We start from the raw sequence: 21,177 nt of genomic DNA, 5'->3' as shown, positions 1-21,177 counted from the left end.
TGATTACCAGACCCAATAGTTCATGATTATTGATTACTTGTTTATTTCGGATTGAATTTTTCATTATCTCATTAAAATAATAATTAATGATTATGTGATTACATTGGCAAATATTTGTGATTATGTGATTACTTGGTCATCCCCATGCTGGGCCTCATTAATGCAGGATGCAAAAAATACCATGCGTCTGATAAAAGTAAAAACGGAAAGATAGAATCATTTTTATGTAATAGACGACATAATGATCAGATATATATATATATATGCATGTCTTGCTTTGAATCTTGTGATATTTTGTTAAACTTTTGTTTTAAAGTAGAATACTATAGATTTTATAGTATTATACATACATTCATTTCAGACATATGATTTTCAGTTTTTTATACATTAATTAAGGTATACGAGGTGAATAATATGAAACAAAGTTATTTTCTTTACCCTTTTGAAACACTTTTTAGTCGCACAATGAGAATAACTAAAAGTGGCGAAAAGACATTGTTATAAAGCGGAGGGTTGGCTAGCCATTAAACCAGTTTCAACCCACCATGTTCTTAAAGTGTACCAAATGAAGAATATGGCAGTTGTTGACAAAAAGTTCGTTTTTACGAATGTAAGCGGGTTTTTTGTGTTTTGTTTTTTTTGCACTTCAGTGTTCCTGTAGTTCCTTTTCCTCTTATAGTTGACGTGTTTTTCTCAGTTTTAGTGTGTAACCCGGATATATTTTCTTTCAATCAATTTATGACTTTTGGACACCGGTATACTTTTGTTGCCTTTAATCACAAAAGGCCCTGACATGTTAAAGCGTTAAACAATTCATACAAGAAAACCGACGGCCTGATTAATGATAGAAAATATACGAAAAAAAAACAGTAACCAACGACAACATTAAAAATAATATAAATTATGTACCAATATTATTAACCATTCTCTGGAAACCAAATATAATTAATGGATTCTAATAAAGAAATGCATATACCAACTGCTAACAAAACTGCATGACAAAGATGTTAATGTGTTTGCCCATGGATAATCAATAAATATGACAAACGTTTTACCCCCCACTAAGCATAAAGGTAACATTTTCGATAAAATATTTAATAAGCATCGAAATGAATGACGCAAAACCGGTTTATTTAATTCAAGTTATTGTTTGGGATTAATAGATAGATAGTTTATTCTCATAAAACCATGCAAGTTCAAATGTTACAGAGAAGTTGAAAAAATAATATACATAATAACAAAAATAAAAATTCATTAAAAATATTTAATAACGCAGTATATATACAGTGTCATATTGAATGTGTTCATTCGGTAATTCCCGGATCAATTAGCTAGTAGTCGACTCTTTATCTGAAGGTACGGAATCGGATGAGAATGTGTTAAAAACGAAAGATTTGATTTCTAGCTGATAATCATACATTAACTATGGAGGTATTCACAATAGTAGTATTTCTCTATAATGTTGGAGTTGCATATTTTCAGCAATGCACCGTCAGAACATTACGTGTAGATGCAGATAAGACTGGGGTTAGGTTAAACGGATATACATATATCACTTTCTCTAATATTGGTCCGAATGCATGTTTCAACGAATGTATCCGAAGAACAAAATGCCGCTCATTTAACTACAACAGTATAACACGAAGATGTGACATTAACAAAATGTCTAGTAGCTCAGAAACAGATTTTGTGGACGAAACAAATTGTGTGTATGTTGATATGACACAATACAGAGGGGTGAGTAAGATTGTTACTACAGACTTATGGTTGGGGCATTGATATGGACTTTCTTCGAGTTTCACTAAGTTAGGTTATTCTTTATTCTTCGTTTTGTATTTTTGTGGTTTTCACTTTTGATTGCATTTGTATGTTTTTTATTAGTGATTCTTTTTTGTCGGTGTTCTTTTTATTAGGAGGGGTTTTAGTGATTTGTTTTTTTTGTGAATGTTTTGTTTTGTTTTATAATTGCATTTGTTGTTTTATTGTTCAGCAGATTTGTTTACTCAATATCAATGTATTACTTCACCGACGATATTACCAGCCCAGTAGTCAACACTTCGGTGTTGACATGAAAATCAATTATATAAACATTTTTATAAATTTCCTGATACAAAACTTTGAATTTTTCGAAAAATTAAGGATTTTCTTATCCCAGGAATAGATTAACGTTTTACTTTTTTGGCTTTACAACTATTTTGATCTGAGCGTCACTGATGAGTCTTATGTAGACTAAATAGGCGTCTGGCGTATTAAATTAATATCCTGGTACCTTTGATAACTATTGGTAACAATTCTTTGGAAATAATTCCTCTTTGCCACATTTTTATGAATTAGGTAAAAAAAAAATAAAAAAAAAATTGCTGCATATTTTATCTAAAAAAAAATTGGCACACATAATCTGCATATATAATCAAGCCACATGTCATGTATGAAATGAGAGGTCTTATATTAATTATTTCTTTTAGACAATGGAAATATATTTGTAAAATAGCGATCTGTGAAAAATTCTCTATTGCGACGTTTTAAATATATCTTTAATATACGGAAGCCCATTTAGACCTTAAAAAATACAATAATTTGAATTCGAAATTACGGATTGAAATCGTTATCAGGAATTGTATAATTCGTTCTAACAGATTTAATTTGTGAAAACGAGTTAGTGAAAATCGTTATAACAGATTTTGTAATTCGTTTTTATCTCTAAGTTCGTATTCACGTTTTTTTGTAATTTGTGATCACGATTTAAAATCGTTATTATGTAATAACGATTTGTATATTTGGTTTTAACGATTTTTATTGAATTTCGTGATAAGAATTTGTGAAATTACTTATCACAGTTTTTTTGTAATTTGTGATATCAGATTTAAATTCTTTAACACATATTTTGAGCTCACCTGGCCAACGGGACTACATGAGCTTTTCTCGTCATTTTGCACCCGTCGCTGTTCATTAACTTTAACGAAAATCTTTTTCACTGAGCATATTTCATTGAAACATGGTATCTTCCGGGTTGATTCTTCGAAAGTATGTCCTATCGTTCTGAAATAAAATAACTCCATAGAGGTATATATAACAACAGAAACGCATCAATTCTTACAAATCACAAGTTCACACACAAAGCACACATTTAAGAGTAGTGCAGTGTATGAATCAACATTAGAGATAATAGTGATATCATTGAATTGAATAAAAAAATAATAAACTTACAAGAGAAGTAAATTGATAGAGGATACTGTAAAGAGGAAACATAATTTGTTATAAAAATGTTAAAAATGCAACGGATAGACAAAAAACCAACAGAACCAAAAGATTTTTCACGTACTCTCTATACCAAGTATAAGCGAATGGTGAAAACCCTGAGTAAAATCATAAGAAAATATTGAAAATATTGAAAGCATTGGAACAATCTGCAAAAAGACAAACATTACAGTGAAGAGGTATGTTTTGTCACATGATTTTGTAGAACTGGGCATGCCCAGTTTTACAATTGTCTGTTGAACTGGGCATGCATTGATTTACAATTTTCATATGATCTGTACGTTATGCACAATTCTCCAGGAAATTGTACAAACGAGCAGTTCATATATATGCATGTAAAACAATGAAGCCTAGATCATCAAACAATTGTAAAACTGTGCATGCTGATGCACGTTAAGGCATGCAACCAGGTCCATCATACAATTGTAAAACTGTGCATTCGTTTATAATATGGAATGCACAGTTTTACCTAAGTTTGTTGAAATGGGCGTGCATTGTTTAACAATTTTCATGCGATCTGTACATCATGCACGATTCCCCAGAAAATTGTGAAAACGAGCAGTTCATATATATGCATGTAAAACAATGAAGCCTAGATCATCAAACAATTGTAAAACTGTGCATGCTGATGCACGTTAAGGCATGCAACCAGGTCCATCATACAATTGTAAAACTGTGCATTCGTTTATAATATGGAATGCACAGTTTTACCTAAGTTTGTTGAAATGGGCGTGCATTGTTTAACAATTTTCATACGATCTGTACATCATGCACGATTCCCCAGAAAATTGTACAAGTGAGCAGTTCATACATGCATATAAAACAATGACTCCTAGATCTTCAAACAATTGTTAAACTATGCGTGCGTTTATTATTATGGAATGCACGATTTTACCAAAGTTTGTTGAACTGGGCATGCATTGTTTTACAATTTTCATATGATCTATACATTATGCACAATTTCCCAGGAAATTGTACAAGTGAGCAGTTCATACATGCATATAAAACAATGACTCCTAGATCTTCAAACAATTGTTAAACTATGCGTTCGTTTATTATTATGGAATGCACAGTTTTACCAAAGTTTGTTGAACTGGGCATGCATTTTTTAACAATTTTCATATGATCTGTACATCATGGACAATTCCCCAGGAAATCGTACAAGTGAGCAGTTCATACATGCATATAAAACAATGAAGTCTAGATCATCAAATAATTGTTAAACTGTGCATTCGTTTATTATTATGGTATGCACAGTTTTACCTAAGTTTGTTGAAGTGGGTGTGCATTGTTTTACAATTTTCATACGATCTGTACATCATGCACGATTCCCCAGGAAATTGTACAAGTGAGCAGGTCATACATGCATATAAAACAATGAAGTCTAGATCTTCAAACAATTGTTAAACTATGCGTTCGTTTATTATTATGGAATGCGCAGTTTTACCAAAGTTTGTTGAACCGGGCATGCATTTTTTAACAATTTTCATATGATCTGTACATCATGCACAATTCCCCAGGAAATTGTACAAGTGAGCAGTTCATACATGCATATAAAACAATGAAGTCTAGATCATCAAATAATTGTTAAACTGTGCATTCGTTTATTATTATGGTATGCACAGTTTTACCTAAGTTTGTTGAAGTGGGCGTGCATTGTTTTACAATTTTCATACGATCTGTACATCATGCACAATTCCCCAGGAAATTGTACAAGTGAGCAGGTCATACATGCATATAAAACAATGAAGCCTAGATCTTCAAACAATTGTTAAACTGTACATTCGTTTATTATTATGGAATGCCCAGTTTTACCTAAGTTTGTTGAAATGGGCGTGCATTGTTTTACAATTTTCATACGATCTGTACATCATGCACAATTCCCCAGGAAATTGTACAAGTGAGCAGTTCATACATGCATATAAAACAATGAAGCCTAGATCATCAAATAATTGTTAAACTGCGCATTCGTTTATTATTATGGTATGCGCAGTTTTACCTTAGTTTGTTGAAATGGGCGTGCATTGTTTTACAATTTTCACTTGGCATGCCATCCATCTGGAAATCTGCACCGCATACTTCCCAACAAGGGTTAGAATCCCGACTCAAAATCGAAACAGGTAATTTTATTATTTCCTTCGTCATTTGTTTGGACAGTTACATGAAGCCGACTTGCGTTGCTGAAATCATTCACGTGCGGCATCTTTTCCGAGTACATGTTTAAATATACTTAATCGGCAATGCGTATAGCGCCTTCGTTTGTTAAAAGTTTCAATGATCATTTTCATTTTAAAAAAAGAATGTATACTAAATGAAAATGAATAAGACGAAAAACCAAACCTTGTTTTCCGGACTAATATTTCACACGCGTCGATTCCGAATCTAATCTTCCAACTGTCTTACTCGGTTGAACAAATTTTGAAACGTGTATGGATATGATGTTGTTTCTTTCGTGAGCGGTGAAGACGTTTTTAGTAAATATGGTGAAAATGTACCACAATTTCAATTACCATATATAAAACGAATCATGTTTAAATGAATTGTCCTTTAAAATAATATCATTTGTATATACATGAATAAAAAACTAATAAGTAAACTTTCGAGAACTATTTTCTTTCGCGCATTTTGCGTAATTTGTTAGTTATTCGGTTACCCCCTGGAAGAGTTTCGGTAGTTATCACAAATTCGATTGATCCCATGTCTGGAAAAAATTACGATTAATTGACACCTGATTAAAATTAACACATACAGTAATAATTGCATTTAACTACATTCATAAGTGTCAAACACTTATCATTTGATCATGTGATTCCATGCAGTGTCAGAATTGCAACCCGCAAATTCTGAAGCTAATTATAAAGTGCAAACTATGTAGATTAAAAGGGATTTTGAAAAGGACTAATCACTAATTTAATAACTTTATAATCTGGTGTGGGAACAACAAAGTTTTTATTTAGTTAACTTTAGGATGTACTTAGGTGAAATTTAAAATTGATAAGTATAATCTGGAAGAGCAATAAATAGTATCAATATAAGCAAAACAAATATTGATAGCTCTTTTTCGAGATATTGGATTTTCAACATATGGCGGGTAATGACTGACTCGGATTTTTACCTTATATTTGCAATGGTTATATTTGGATATCAATACAAAAAAGAACATCAAGAATCTGCCTTAATTTGGTAAATGACCTTTTATGAACTATCATGTCTTCTAAGAAAAAAAAATAATGGGTGGTATGTGTCAAAATAATTTTACATTGTATTGCAGGGGAAAACACCAAGAAGTCCGAATATCTTGCACAAATTCTAAAACCTCACCTAAAAATCTTAACATTTTTGCTTTCTTTATGTTTATTGACCAATATAGCACAGAAACTTAACAATTGCTGTACGCAAAGATTTTTATTATACAAAATTTATCCTTGCCGTGCGTAACTGTATATATATTTGTTTTGCCCTCTTAAAGCCAGGCAAATGTTAGTAATATGGCCCGAGAACACAGTTATTTAGTAGTGCATTTCATTTAGACAATAAATTCAAATTAAAAAAATCGAACCTGCTCTTTCTCAAAAAGAATTCTACAGTGTAGTATACTACCAGTGAGACAATTGATATCAAAATTATAGAAACTTCTACCAGCTCTAACTCAAAATATTGACAAATCTGTGTTAAGGGGGTGTAAAATTCAGTTTGACAGCTTCAGACGTGATAAAATTTGACTTCAGCACCCAATTTTTTTACATGTAATTACATCCCCCTACTTAATATTTCATGCATTTAATATCAAGAAATAAATTGGGAAAGTGTATCAAATAAAACATGCAAGTTATACACTGTTTACACTAGGGACTATAAAATATTTGGCAGTTGTCTCAATTGGCAATCATACCACAATTCCTTTAATACTTTTATAGGATATTAATTTTTCTAAGTATCAAAAAACGAGTTTTTTTAATTGTGTAATTTTGTTTATCTCGCAGTCAGTCTGCTATTGTAAAAATAAAAAAATACACAAATATTTTGTTCTTTTTTGTATACGTACATGAATGTGTATCTTTCTTTAACGGTTGATTAATTGGTCTGTATTTGAAAGCAACTTTTAACACGGGACGTGATATTTCGTAGCGGTCAGTGTACAATATATAATATATAACTGAAGCCCTCCTCCATGTGCTTAATTTATTAGGTGTGTTAAATTGAAGACCCATTGTTGGCCTTTGACTGTTTTTCTGCTCCTTAGCTGTTTTCTCTTTGACACATTTCCATTAAAACATTCTCGATTCTATGAATACATATACATGCTTATATCATTATATGTTTATATAAAGATCTTTTTTGCAGATACCGTAGTAAAACTTATTGCGGAAAAGTGAAACTGTATAAATTTTTAAATATGCGAAAATGTAAAAAACTCATTGATTGGGAAGTGTTTCTTTACAGATATCAATAGTGAGTAAGTCAGTACAAGTAATTGTTTATTATACAGAAACATGTCCTTGACATATGATGTGTATCATAACATACATTTATACAATTATATACATGGCAATTTGATATTATTTACACCCGGCCCATTGGACCTGTATGTCACTTTAGCAATTTTATATCATATGCAAAAACCGTAAAAGTTTACAAAATAAAAATACAGAAATAGACGTAAATTAATTTATTTTTGTTTGTGAATGAATGTTGAATTTAAATTTTACAGGTTACGTCTTCTATACTATTAAACGAGAAGACCTCATTTTGTGTGTCGCTTCTCTTCTTTCCACAATACATTAATCGTCATATCTCTTTGTCCTATAGGTACAGTGCATAATCGCATTTGTCATCCATTCATATGATTATTCAGATTGAGTTATTTTGGGAGAAAAACGAGAAAAAAAAAGCCGTCCGAATATGTTTCCATCATTGGACGAAATTTTAAGTCAGATTATACTTCCGGTTTGCGTTTTTCTGTATACTTTCAACATACATATACTACGAATAAAGTGTATTTTCTGTCTGATATCATTTTCAATAGATATAGGAAGATGTGGTGTGAGTGCCAATGAGACAACTCTCCATACAAATAACAATTTAAAAAGTAAACCATTATAGGTTAAAGTACGGCCTTCAACACGGAGCCTTGGCTCACACCGAACAACAAGCTATAAAGGGCCCCAAATCGTTTACTACCCGCGCCCGTCACAGAGTTTAATAAATAGAGAGGGTCTTGTATAATATATTAATGACCGCCGTGGATCGATTATTAAACTGAGAATTGAAAGTTAAACATGTTAAAAGAAAATACACTTTATTTATAGAAATGAATGAAAGGGGGAGGGGCAGGACCTTTTCGTGACGTCGGGAACGGGTGCTTTAAAGATCGAAAATTTTCAGGATTGACCATTTCGGGATCCGGGATTTCTTTTTTCAAATTTTGGGATGTCGGGATATTTAATTTTTATTAAATTCTGGACCTCGGGATTTAATTTTTTTTAAGCCCGGGATATCGGGATCAGGACCCCTCCGCCCCCTTTTATGAATGTTCATATTAATATACAGATAAGCGCTAAAATTATTCATGTGTTATAAAAATTAATAGAGAACAACAAAAAAAATTTTTTTTTTGTGTGGAAAAAGGAGGAGCCGGGATAGAAAAACAATTATCTGGTCGAAAATTACCTATGACTTTTGATACCTTTTCTAAAATTCTCCAGTCATTAAATGTTTTACAAAAAAATATTGATTACAAAAAAAGAAGATTTGGTATGATTGCCAATGAGACAGCTCTCCACAAGAGAACAAAATGACACCAAAATTAACAACTAAAGGTCACCTTACGGACTTCAACAATGAAGAAAGCCGATATCGCATAGTCAGATATAAAAGGCCCCGAAATGACAATGTAAAACAATTCAAATGAGAAAAGTAACGGCCTTATTTATGTACAAAAAATGAACGAAAAACAAATATGAAACACATAAACAGACGACAACCACTGACTTGAATGTTCATAATATACTAATGTATGTTCATAATGAAATTAATACAAAACCAAAAAATGGGAATTTTGGAAATAAAGGAGGAGGGTTAAAAAAAAAACATTTTCCTGTCCCCTAGTACCTATGACTTTTGATAATTTTCCTGAAATTCTCAAGTCATTAAATCTTTTACAAAATTCTTCCTACAACACTTTGCATACTTTCAACCACTGTCTGAATGCCCGCGATTTCGCGGGTGTGTTCTAGTAGAAGTTGAATATAGAACGAGTTTCTTTTCTTTTAAAAGAAAGCAACTTGTTTTACATACAAATAATAAGACCTAGCCAACTGATAAATAGAAAAGAATTAAAACACAATTAAAAAAATATAAAACATTTAACCAAAATAATATATGAACCCTAGACAGCTGACTGGTCACCAAATACTTTTGTTTGCTTTTGATTTGAAATAAGTGACTGTGAATGAAATAAGATATTGATTTGAAATATGTAAATGTGTGTAGATTCTTGCAAAAGTCAGTTGAAAGCAATGTTGGATAGTTGTAAATATAGAAAAGTGTATATATACAGCTACTATTTCAATTTACATTTTAAGGCTCGACTATTTTATTTTAAATTTCTGCGGTGATTTCTGAGCTTAAAGCTGAAAAAAAAACCAATGTCAATTTTGACAGGGGAAAATGAAAACGGAACGGTAAAAATATAGGTACAAAATATGGACAAGAATAAGAAACATGCATAGAAAGCACATTGCATATAGTTGAGGGCTATATATATATATAAATATATATAACAAGTCAAAAAGGGTACAACATCACCATTATATAACTATAAAATGAACAAATATTAGTTATTCGGATAACGAATATCCTTTTTCAATAATAGCACGATGTCAAATGAATCATGTCAATATATTCAAATTGAGACACTATCAAAATCTTGAAAGTATATACAATTTAAGCGGACACCACAGACGCTGGTATAACTTTAAAATTTCCAAACACGGCGCAAAGATTACAAAGATATGCCAAATAAAAATAGTTATTTGCGATGTGAACATGCAGGCACAACTCTAAATTGCCAAAGGTTGTGTTGTAACTGCATGGCGGGCAGTTCTCAAACAAAAACAACAAAAATGCCCTAACCAATCCAAGTTGGTATAATATCTCAAATTTGAAAACGGTAGGGCAATTGCAACAGAAACTACATATTTAAACCTACCAAACTAATAGCAGTTTAATAATGGTTAGAAAAATAAGTTTTATCTATAAGGTAAAATAATTGAACGTGGCTACGTACTTATACATCCATCCCAAATGAATGGAGCTCTGTAATTTTGTTTTACATTTAATATTTTTTAATAAATTTTATTCCAAAGTCTTGTTTCGTTTCTTTTGTTGACTAGTATATAATATAAAATATTTTGTTAATATATGATATGTGAATTTCATTTTTTGATTATCAACTGCATATCTCCTGTTATTTTAGAATGTGAGTAACCTAATATATAACTATTTCTACAAGTTTAAATTGTCAATGAAGTTTTTAGCAAGATTCACTGTCAGCTTATCAATCTTCTCTCTATTTTTCAAACTCAAAAATAAAGATATATGAAACATGAAATTGTCAGCATTCATGTATGTAAGTTGACTTTGCAACCGCTTGAGTCCTGCATTTGCTTGCTCGTTTATCTGTGAATTTATAGTCTGTGTATCTACACATGCTGTATATCTTTCCATGTTATATCCTTCCGAACAAGCAATATGGCATTTCCAGTGAAACTTGTCAACTAGAAATCTTGTGTTCTTAAAATAATCCGGTTCTCTTGAAAGACAATAACTAGTAGACATTCATAGATAACACGAAAAAATAGACGGAATGTATAGCTATCCATTTATGGAGTAGTGTACTTATAAAGGTTTATCTGTGAATATCATTTTAGGTAATAACAGATAATATTAAAAGCCTCAGCCAAAATATTATGGGTGATCCAAGATGGATACAGTCAGCGGATGACATGGAGAAGTGGTCAACAAATACCAAAGTATGTTTGCCACTGTTAGAAAAGCCCATTGAGAAGATGAGTCTTATAGACCTAAGGACAACTATTCCTCAACTGTTAAGAGCGGAAAGAGGCAGGAAACAAGTCGGATGGGGAAAAAACAATTGTATTCCAGTATGGTGGCCGTTGGATGCATTACCTTTCAAGAATGTAAATCAGAAGCCACAAGACTTTGAAGGTACAAGACTGATCATTTTTCTTCATGTTCAAAGGCTTTTGAGGCACGGTTTTGCCTTTCAAGCTTTCCTATTTGTTTTGTTTGTGTTTAACATATTTGTTGAGTATAGAAATCGACCACCATTATTTCCTACAGCCAAATTTATTAACATTCTAGTTGAGCCTAAACGTTTACCATATAAAATAGTGCAATCATATTAATAACAAAAATAAACAGTGACTCACGCACAGATGTAATTAAGTTATATACCAAGACAATATTATATAAATACGCTTTTATGCATAAATGCAAGTTTCATTTTTTTTTTTTCTGCAGGAAACTGGATGAACGCATTAAGACTTGTAATCTCAAGTTGTCTGTCTCATCATGGGTTTACACCAGAGACACATTATATTGGTGCTCCGTTCATCCCCACAAGAAGATTGAGTGAAAGTGCATCCAGTGAATCAACATCCATTCAAACCTCTCCGGAATGTAGTTTGAACAAATCAAGTTCGTTTAAGGAATCAGATTCATCTTCAGATTTTAAAGCAAAGGAAAATAATTCCGAATTATCACTGGGTTCACCAATCTTTTCGTCCTCCCCAGAGATCAACATACCAGGCTCACCAAACCACAAGGAGGACAGTTCCACAACAGACTCGTCAAGCTCAAAGGAAACCAGTTTAATTTCGCCTGAATCCCCTTCACCTTCATTATTGTTGCGGAAAAGAGTAGCCCACACCCCCGTTGGAAGAGGAAAAAGGTTGAAAAGGAGAAAAATACCTTTTACTCCAAATAAATGACTAAAAATTGACTGAAAGTTATATAATCATTCCTTAAATGCAAGATTTTTTTTCTATAAGAGCAATATTCATAATACATGCACATATCACTTTATTTTTTCGTTGTTCATGTTTATCTTCGTTCAGGATTCATTAACATATGGTAAAAACTTTCATTAAATTAGGAAAAGATATAACTGACAAATAAAGATTCTTTTGCCTTCTAATAGTTGTTTTTCTAGAAATATACATGTATATAAAAGTCAAACATCTGTTTGTTCGTTTGTTGATGTGTTACATATTTGATTTTCATTCATCTTTTTGTACGTTAATTAGGCTGTTATTTTTCTCGTTCGAATTGTTTCATATTTGTTATTACCGGGCCTTTTATAGCTGATTATGCGGTATGGGCTTTTCTTATTGATGAAGGTCGTGAGGTGACTTGTAGTTGTTAATTTCTGTGTCATTTGGTCTCTTGTGTAGAGTTGTATAATTGGCAATCATGTCACATCTTCTTTTCTATATGTCTGGAGCTGGCATGTCAGTTAACTGCTAGTAGTCCTTTCTTAATTTATGTATTATTGTCATTTGGTTTAGTTTCTTATGTTACCGTTTCTGACATCAGACTCGACCTTCTCTTAAACTGAGTTTTACTGTGCGTATTGTTGTGTGTATGCTTTTTCTGCTTTGGCTAGAGGTATGGGGAGGGCTCAGATCTAAAATAAACATGTTTAACCCAGTCGCATTTGTGCGCCTGTCCCAAGCCAGGAGCCTCTGGCCTTTGTTAGTCTTGCATGATTTTTAATTTTAGTTTCTTGTGTATAATGCGGATGTTGGTATGACGTCCATTGTCACTTAACCCGTGTACTTATTTGTTTGGGGGCCAGCTGATGGATTCCACGGGGTGCGGGAGTTTCTCACTGCATTGAAGACCCATTGGTGGCCTTCGGCTGTTGTAAGCTCTATGGTTGGGTTGTTGTCTCGTTGACATATTCCCAATTTCAATTCTCAATTTTATTGACTACTCACTTCAAATTTTATTATACATGCAACATACAAGAAAACAAACAAACGCAACAATGGACAAAGACTACAATTAACATATAAAAAGATATGTTCATGTATATATACTTACAATTACTAGGCCAACACATGTTTAGGTACGTTCCTCGTGAACGTAAATACAGAAAATCGCTTCAGACACCACAAGCGTATTAACATGATTAAGTTTTATTTTTCATTTTTCTATATATGCCCCGATTGACACCATGTTAAGCAATACAAAAAGAGATACATACTACAGCAATGAACAATAACATACTATATATGGCAGACAGTCACATCTACAATCACGTAATAGCAGACATGTGACAGTAACACATATGAAGAAAGCTCTTCAGAAGTGGTGTTAGATATTTGTGTTTTAAAAAAAAATGTCTTTTTAGTATGGATATTGGTGTAACAAAACGAAACAAAAAAAGTAAAAAAAAAAACAGTTGTAAATCTATGCACTTAAATTAAAGCCATGCATAATCATGCAAGAAGTTGTAAAAATGTGCACTTGAATTAAAGCCATGCATAATCATGCAAGAAGTTCTAAAACTGTGCACTTGAATTTAAGCCTTGAATAATCGTGACCATGAATAATCATGCAAGAAGTTGTAAAACTGTGCACTTGAATTAAAGCCATGCATAATCATGCAAGAAGTTGTAAAACTGTGCACTTGAATTTAAGCCTTGAATAATCGTGACCATGAATAATCATGCAAGAAGTTGTAAAACTGTGCACTTGAATTAAAGCCATGCATAATCATGCAAGAAGTTGTAAAACTGTGCACTTGAATTTAGCCTTGAATAATCGTGACCATGAATAATCATGCAAGAAGTTGTAAAACTATTCACTTAAATTAAAGCCATGCATAATCTTGCAAGAATTTGTAAAACTGTGCACTTAAATTAAAGCCAGGCATAATCATGCAAGAAGTTGTAAAACTATGCACTAGAATTTAGGCCATGAGTAATCATGCAAGAAGTTGTAAAACTGTGCACTTGAATTAAAGCCATGCATAATCATGCAAGAAGTTGTAAAACTGTGCACTTGAATTTAAACCTTGAATAATAATGCAAGCAGTTGTAAAACTGTGCACTTGAATTAAAACAATGCATAATCATGCAAGAAGTTGTAAAACTGTGCACTTGAATTAAAGCCATGCATAATCATGCAAGAAGTTGTAAAACTGTGCACTTGAATTTAAACCTTGAATAATTATGCAAGCAGTTGTAAAACTATGCACTAGAATTTAGGCCATGAGTAATCATGCAAGAAGTTGTAAAACTGTGCACTTGAATTAAAGCCATGCATAATCATGCAAGAAGTTGTAAAACTGTGCACTTGAATTTAAACCTTGAATAATTATGCAAGCAGTTGTAAAACTGTGCACTTGAATTAAAACAATGCATAATCATGCAAGAAGTTGTAAAACTGTGCACTTGAATTAAAGCCATGCATAATCATGCAAGAAGTTGTAAAACTGTGCACTTGAATTTAAACCTTGAATAATTATGCAAGCAGTTGTAAAACTGTGCACTTGAATTAAAGCCATGCATAATCATGCAAGAAGTTGTAAAACTGTGCACTTGAAATAAAGCCATGCATAATCATGCAAGAAGTTGTAAAACTGTGCACTTGACTTTCAATAATTTTGCCGTGTTTGCTAAAATAAATCTTGTAATACTATGCATGCAGCATTTTTCTAATAGTGCTAGGAACTTATAAAACTTGCTGAATTGTGCATGCCCGATTATTCTGATCTTTGTCTTTTTGGGCATGCCCAGTTCTACAATTATCTGTACCCATTCATACCTGCAGTGAACCTTTCTCCCAGGTTTCTATTATAGCATATAAACGCAACTGCGAAATCAAGGTAGTAGTTAGGAGTCTTTTGAATAGGGACCCATGTTTTAACAGGTTAAAACAAAAAATCCTTAAACCCTGTAAAAATTCTAAATTATAGGCAACAAACATAAGTTAGCAAAAACTGTGTAAAGTCTTGATATTTTTTACGTATGTCGGTTGAAGGAACCGCATTTCATTATAATCGAATTATTCTGCGACTGAAATGATTAGATAATATTTTGTGTCCTTGCCAATGAGACAACGTTTTATCACAGATCAAATGGCATTTGTGTAAGCAATCTTGGTCACAGTGTTATTCAATTCGAACAAGATGTGAATCAATGGCCACATGTATATACAAAACGACGAAAAATAGACACGATTGTAATAAGCAAAAAAAAAAAAAAACAACTAAGGTTCACGTATTCACTTTTTTTTAATTCAATTAAAGCAACTTGTTTTTCTTATTTTTATATGTATATATGTATATATTTAAGTTTGATTGTAAAATTACGTAAAGCGGTTTCACTTTGTAAAACCTAGTTTTGGTCAAATACCGATTAAATGGTAAAATTATAAAAAAAAATGTCCTTTGTTTAAATTCATGTTTTAAAATAAGTGTTTTAAATTGTTAAACTTTTTTTGCTAAGTTTTTACATTCTAATAAACGATCATATGTTCTACAACACTTTTTTTCTGTCTTACACAAGAAGCTAAAAGTTACGACACATGATAAGATGGAATAAAAAGAATTTGAATTTTGGTTGATTGGAGGTCCTGAATTTCCTGTGAGAAGTAAAGGGATATTTTGCGCTTTTGTTAGCCACTAGTACGCTGCAAAATTGTAAGACCGAGGTCTTGGGCCATGCATTCCGATGGTTTTTTTTAAGAAGCTCTAGATCTCTAATATCGTAACATGATTGCAACGTGTACACTCTTTATCATGGTGACTGTTTTGTCAGTTAGTTAAACAGTTGACTTCTTGTTTGACAGTTCTTTAACATCATAATTTGGATCGTTATAACGAAGCGGTAATAACCATACATTTAAAATTTTAATTGACTAGTGGATAAATCTAATCTTGTTATACTTCTAAATTATTATTTAGTCAATCTTGTTATTGCATGCAATATAGTAAAATGACCCTTGATAAAACGTCTTTTAAATGACGAGACAACTAGAAGGATAATACATGTATGTGAAGTGAGCAGCCGGTTCGTTATTCGATATTCGATATTCAATATCCATATGGCTGCTAGCAGTTGGTTGGATATTCAAAATTATGTTGAAAATTATAAAAAACAAAACTTACTAACATTAAAAGCATGTTTTTCATAGTTAAGAGGACTGATAAGATACGTAGGAAATTGTTTCATGACCTCTTCAAGGTGTCGTAAATTCTTCTTTTTTCTCGAATATAAACCCTTTTATAACTTGCATATTTATCTTTATGTAATATAGATTGTTGTCAATAAAAAAAACTTCAAAGATGAACTTTTATACATGATATTTATTAAACCAAAAGGAAAAACCGATAACTCTAGAAAATATTTAGGAATATCAATAGAAATATTTATGGAAAGCCCAAAAAAGAAATATATAGTGAAAACCTACCTGAGACCACTTAAATGAGGGTTAGACCCCCTGATCTTTTAATGTTCATAAAATTTAATTAAATCAAATACTCTGTATATATGAAGGTTGTGTAAGAAGGATTTTCAAGAATTATGTCATATTTGATATCAATGAAGGGCTATATATTGTCACTTTTCAGCTAACAATTATCAAATTTTTTAGACGAAGAGCACAGGGCAATGGTAAGAGCCCCTGATCCCTCAATCTTTCTAATATTATGCAGTCTTCTAGTCAATGGGTAGATTCAAACGTGACTAAAGGGAATTTTGGTACACTTCCTGTCTTTTATGTTTACAGAGCGCCCAAAGTGCCAGTTGGATATTCAAAAATATATAGTGAAAACCTACCTGAGACCGCTTTAATGAGGGTGAGACCTCCCTGGTTTTTCAATGTCCATAAAATTTAATTAAATCAAAGACTCTGTATATATGAAGGTTGTGTTAGAATGATTTCCTAGAATAATGTCATATTTGATATCTATGGAGGGCTTATATTGTCACTTTTCAGCTAAAAAATATCACAATTTAAGGACAAAGGGCACAGGGCAATGGTGAGAGCCCCCTGATCCCTCAATCTTTCTAATATAATGCAGACTTTTAGTCAATGGAAGGTAAAAACATCACTTAACGGAATTTTGGTACACTTCCTGTCGTTTATGTACTGAGCGCCCAAAGTGCCAGTTGGATATTCAAAATATATAGTGAAAACCTACATGAGACCGCTTAAATGAGGGTGAGACCTTCCTAGTCTTTCAATGTCCAAAAAATATAATTAAATCAAAGACTATGTATATATGAAGGTTGTGTTTGAAGGATTTCCCAGACTAATGTCATATTTGATATCTATGGAGGAATTATATTGTCACATTTAGCTACAAATTATCAAAATTTTAGGACAAAGGGCACAGGGCAATGTTGAGAGCCCCCTGATCCCTCAATCTTTCTAATACTATGCAGACTTTTAGTCAATGGGTAGATACAAACATCATTTAAAGGAATTTTGGTACACTTTCTGTCTTGTATGTTTACGGAGCGCCCAAAGTGCCAGTTGGATATTCAAAATATATAGTGAAAACCTACATGAGACCACTTAAATGAGGGTGAGACCTCCCTGGTCTTTCAATGTCCAAAAAATATAATTAAATCAAGGACTCTGTATATATGAAGGTTGTGTTTGAAGGATTTCCCAGAATAATGTCATATTAGATATCTATGGAGGGCTTATATTGTCACTTTTCAGCTAAAAAATTTCAAAATTTTAGGACAAGGGCACAGGACAATGGTAAGAGCCCCCTGATCCCTCAATCTTTCTAATATTATGCAGACTTTTTGTCAATGGGAAGATACAAACTTGCCTATGACAGCACATAGCAACAGCACAACAGAATTACGTATTGTTTGTCCCTCGACTAGAAACGAAGATAAATTAATTTACAGGATGATCATACGCTTTAATAGTCAATTTGAAATTGTATATTGATTGTAGTAAATAATTCATATTCAGATTGTGCTTTAAATTAAAATTTGTATCGTTACTAATGGCGTAAAACCTTTTTAAACTTTGGATCAATTAAAGCTATAAAGTCAGTACTAACTTGACTGTGCTCTTAGAAGATATGAATTCTAGCTAATAAACATTGACTATGCATGTTTATACAGTAGTGGTATTTCTTTATAATGTTCGAGTTGCATACCTTCAGCAATGCACCGTTAGATCATTGCGTGTAGATGCAGATAAGACTGGGGCTAGGGTAAACGGATATATATATATCACTTTCTCTAATATTGGTCCGAATGCATGTTACAATGAATGTATCCGAAGAAAAAAGTGACGCTCATTTAACTACAACAGCAAAACAAGAAGATATGACATAAACAAAATGACAAGTAGCTCAGCAACAGATTTAGTGGACGAAACAAATAGTGTTTATGTTGATATGACACAATATAAAGGGGTGAGTAAGCTTTGAACTACAGATGGACTATCTTTGAGTTTCAGTTACTTAGGTTATTTTTAATTTTGCGTTTTGTGTATTTGTGGTTTTTACTTTTAATTGCAGTTGTATGGTTTTTTTAGTAATTCTTTTTTTGTTGTTGTTCTTTTTATTGGGAGGGTTTTTTGTAGATTTTTAAAAATTAAATCCAAGATAATATGGATGCACTCAATATCGATTCATTACTTCATTTGACAACCTACGTGAATATTTTTTTGGAATATTGGGTCATCAAAGCTCTTCAACTTTGTACTTTGTACTTGTTTGGCTTTCTAACCATTTTAATATGAGCGTGACTGATGAGTCTAAGGTAGACTAAACACGCATCTGGCGTTATTAAATCATAAGCCTGGTACCTTTGATAACTAATTATAAAGATTCAACATGAAACCAGTTGCATTTGCAGTTATATTACAAAACATTGAAAACTGGCCCGTGATTACACAGTTGTCTTTAAGGCAATACATTCAAAGCACCTGCTAGATCTATCTCAAAAAGATTTTTACATTGTAGTGTACTACTAGTGGGACAAACAATATCAAAATTAAAGAAACTTCTACCAGTTCTAATTCAAAATATTGACAATTCTGTGTTCAGGGGGTCTAAAATTCAGCTTCAGACGTAATATTTGTTTTAAATGGACCAAATTACTACTTAATATAAAGATTCAACACCCAAATTTTTTTAACATGTAATGTCATCCCCTACCCACCACTTAAATATTTCATGCATTTAAAAATCAAAAATGAATTGGGAAAGTGTATCCAAAAAAAAAATGGAAGTTAAACACTGTTCACACTAAGGACTATATTCGTAGACAACGAAACAAAAGGACTATAAATGTGTACTTGGGCCATATGATTGACAGAGAATACAAGAGCATGCTTCATTCTCTAACACGAAGTTATAATTAATAAAATACTTGGAATTTGTGCGATACATGTAACACTTACAATGATATCGGATATGTTCCTTATGTCGTAACTACTTCCTTTTCACGAATAAGACTGTTAATTATAACATGAGCAACACGACGGGTGCCACATGGGGAATAGGATCTGCTAACTCTTCCGGATCTCCTAATATCAGCCCTAATTTTGTTGGGATTCGTGTTGTTTAGTCGTTAGTTTTCTATGTTGTGTCGTGTTTACTATTATTTGTCTGTTTTTAATTTTTGTTGCTAGCCATGGCGTTGTGAGTTTATTTTCGATCGATGAGTTTGACTGTCCCTCTGGTTTCTTTTGTCCCTCTTTTGAACACTGTTAAACCGAACTGGGGTAAAGTTATGAAAATAAGATGACCCGACAAATGTACTCTGTCTACTGTGACAATTTGCATGATAAGATAATACCTGAACAAATATATCAATTTGCTATCTGTTGCCCCTCTTTAACAAGTATGTAGAAATTTGAGAGAGAAAAAAATCAGAAACTGCCAAATGAAAAGTAACTTTTTATGCATATATAATTGAAAAATATAATTATAATTCGACATTTCAGAAGCAAATGCATTCTGGTTTATATTTTTAAAAGCGTACACTTAAACATTGTGATTGGTTAAAAACATCCAGACAAAGGAAATGCATTAAGGGTACGATACAGTTTTGATCTTACGTTGAACTTTTGAATAAACTTTGCTTTCAAGCTAATTTTCACATAGTAATTTCAAATATGTATAACTAATAAAAATACACCTTCATGTACTACTTTTAGATATGAATTGGGTAAACATATATTGGAAATGTCTGTTATATATATAATGGAATTTCTACCCTTTGGAAAGACATACCTTTTTGTTTCAAAAGATAATTGTAAAATGTGCTGCTTTCAGTATGAATTGAATCATACTTTTATTGGAAATGTTGGTTTTTGGAATTTGTATCCGTTTGAGAGACATACATTGTACCTTTTTCTTTCAAAAGATAATTGTAAAATATTTGGAATATATTTTTTTTATGATAAAGATGAGTTTTGGTAACATTTCTTCGGAAATAATTTATCTTTGTTCCTTTTTTATGACTAAGGGAAAAAAATGTTGCTGCAAAGTTTATCTAATTAAAAACAAAACAATTATTTGTTCATTAAAATTGGCACAAATAATCTGCATACATAATCAAGCCACATGTCATGTAGCAAACTCTTTAAAAGAGAGGTCCGTGAACATTTGATTTAACTAACTTGTTATAACGGCTTTTTTTTAATATATATTTAACTCGTTATAACAACTAAGCTAAGTAGCAAACTCTTTAAACCCTTAGCTAACTCGGTTGAAGCTATATTCAATTTTCTGAATTTAAGCATGCCAACAATTTGCCGATATACTTTTATTTTTCAATATCGTAAAAAGTACGTACTAGATGCTTATGCATGCTGGTATTCTTTTTTGGTTATTTTACTGACCCG

The 21,177-nt window shown here is 32.1% G+C and overlaps 2 protein-coding genes across 2 annotated transcripts in view; both read left to right on the top strand.

The window, feature by feature from the left end:
- Window positions 1-1,265: 1,265 nt before the first annotated feature.
- The window catches only part of LOC139486095 (neurocan core protein-like), a 41,217-nt gene continuing 21,305 nt past the window's right edge, over window positions 1,266-21,177 (top strand). The window contains exon 1 of the mRNA XM_071270799.1: window positions 1,266-1,737. Coding sequence (XP_071126900.1) covers window positions 1,426-1,737 — 312 coding nt within the window. The 5' untranslated portion in view covers window positions 1,266-1,425. The remainder of the gene's footprint in view (window positions 1,738-21,177) is intronic.
- Window positions 11,178-12,558, top strand: LOC139487085 (uncharacterized). The gene is made up of 2 exons (XM_071272089.1): window positions 11,178-11,487; window positions 11,803-12,558. Exons 1-2 carry the CDS (start codon window positions 11,229-11,231, stop codon window positions 12,270-12,272), a joined length of 729 nt encoding a protein of 242 aa, XP_071128190.1. The 5' UTR covers window positions 11,178-11,228; the 3' UTR covers window positions 12,273-12,558.

The sequence above is a fragment of the Mytilus edulis genome, chromosome 8 (genome assembly GCF_963676685.1).
Source record: "Mytilus edulis chromosome 8, xbMytEdul2.2, whole genome shotgun sequence".
Classification (NCBI taxonomy): Eukaryota; Metazoa; Mollusca; class Bivalvia; order Mytilida; family Mytilidae; genus Mytilus; species Mytilus edulis.
This window is presented reverse-complemented; position numbering and strand designations above follow the sequence as displayed.

Excerpts from the sequence above, each read along its gene's own strand:
- LOC139487085 (XM_071272089.1), top strand. The coding sequence starts at position 11,229 with ATGGGTGATCCAAGATGGATACAGTCAGCGGATGACATGGAGAAGTGG. Across the intron at positions 11,488-11,802 it reads GAAGCCACAAGACTTTGAAG|GAAACTGGATGAACGCATTA; the intron begins GTACAAGACTGA and ends TTTTTTCTGCAG.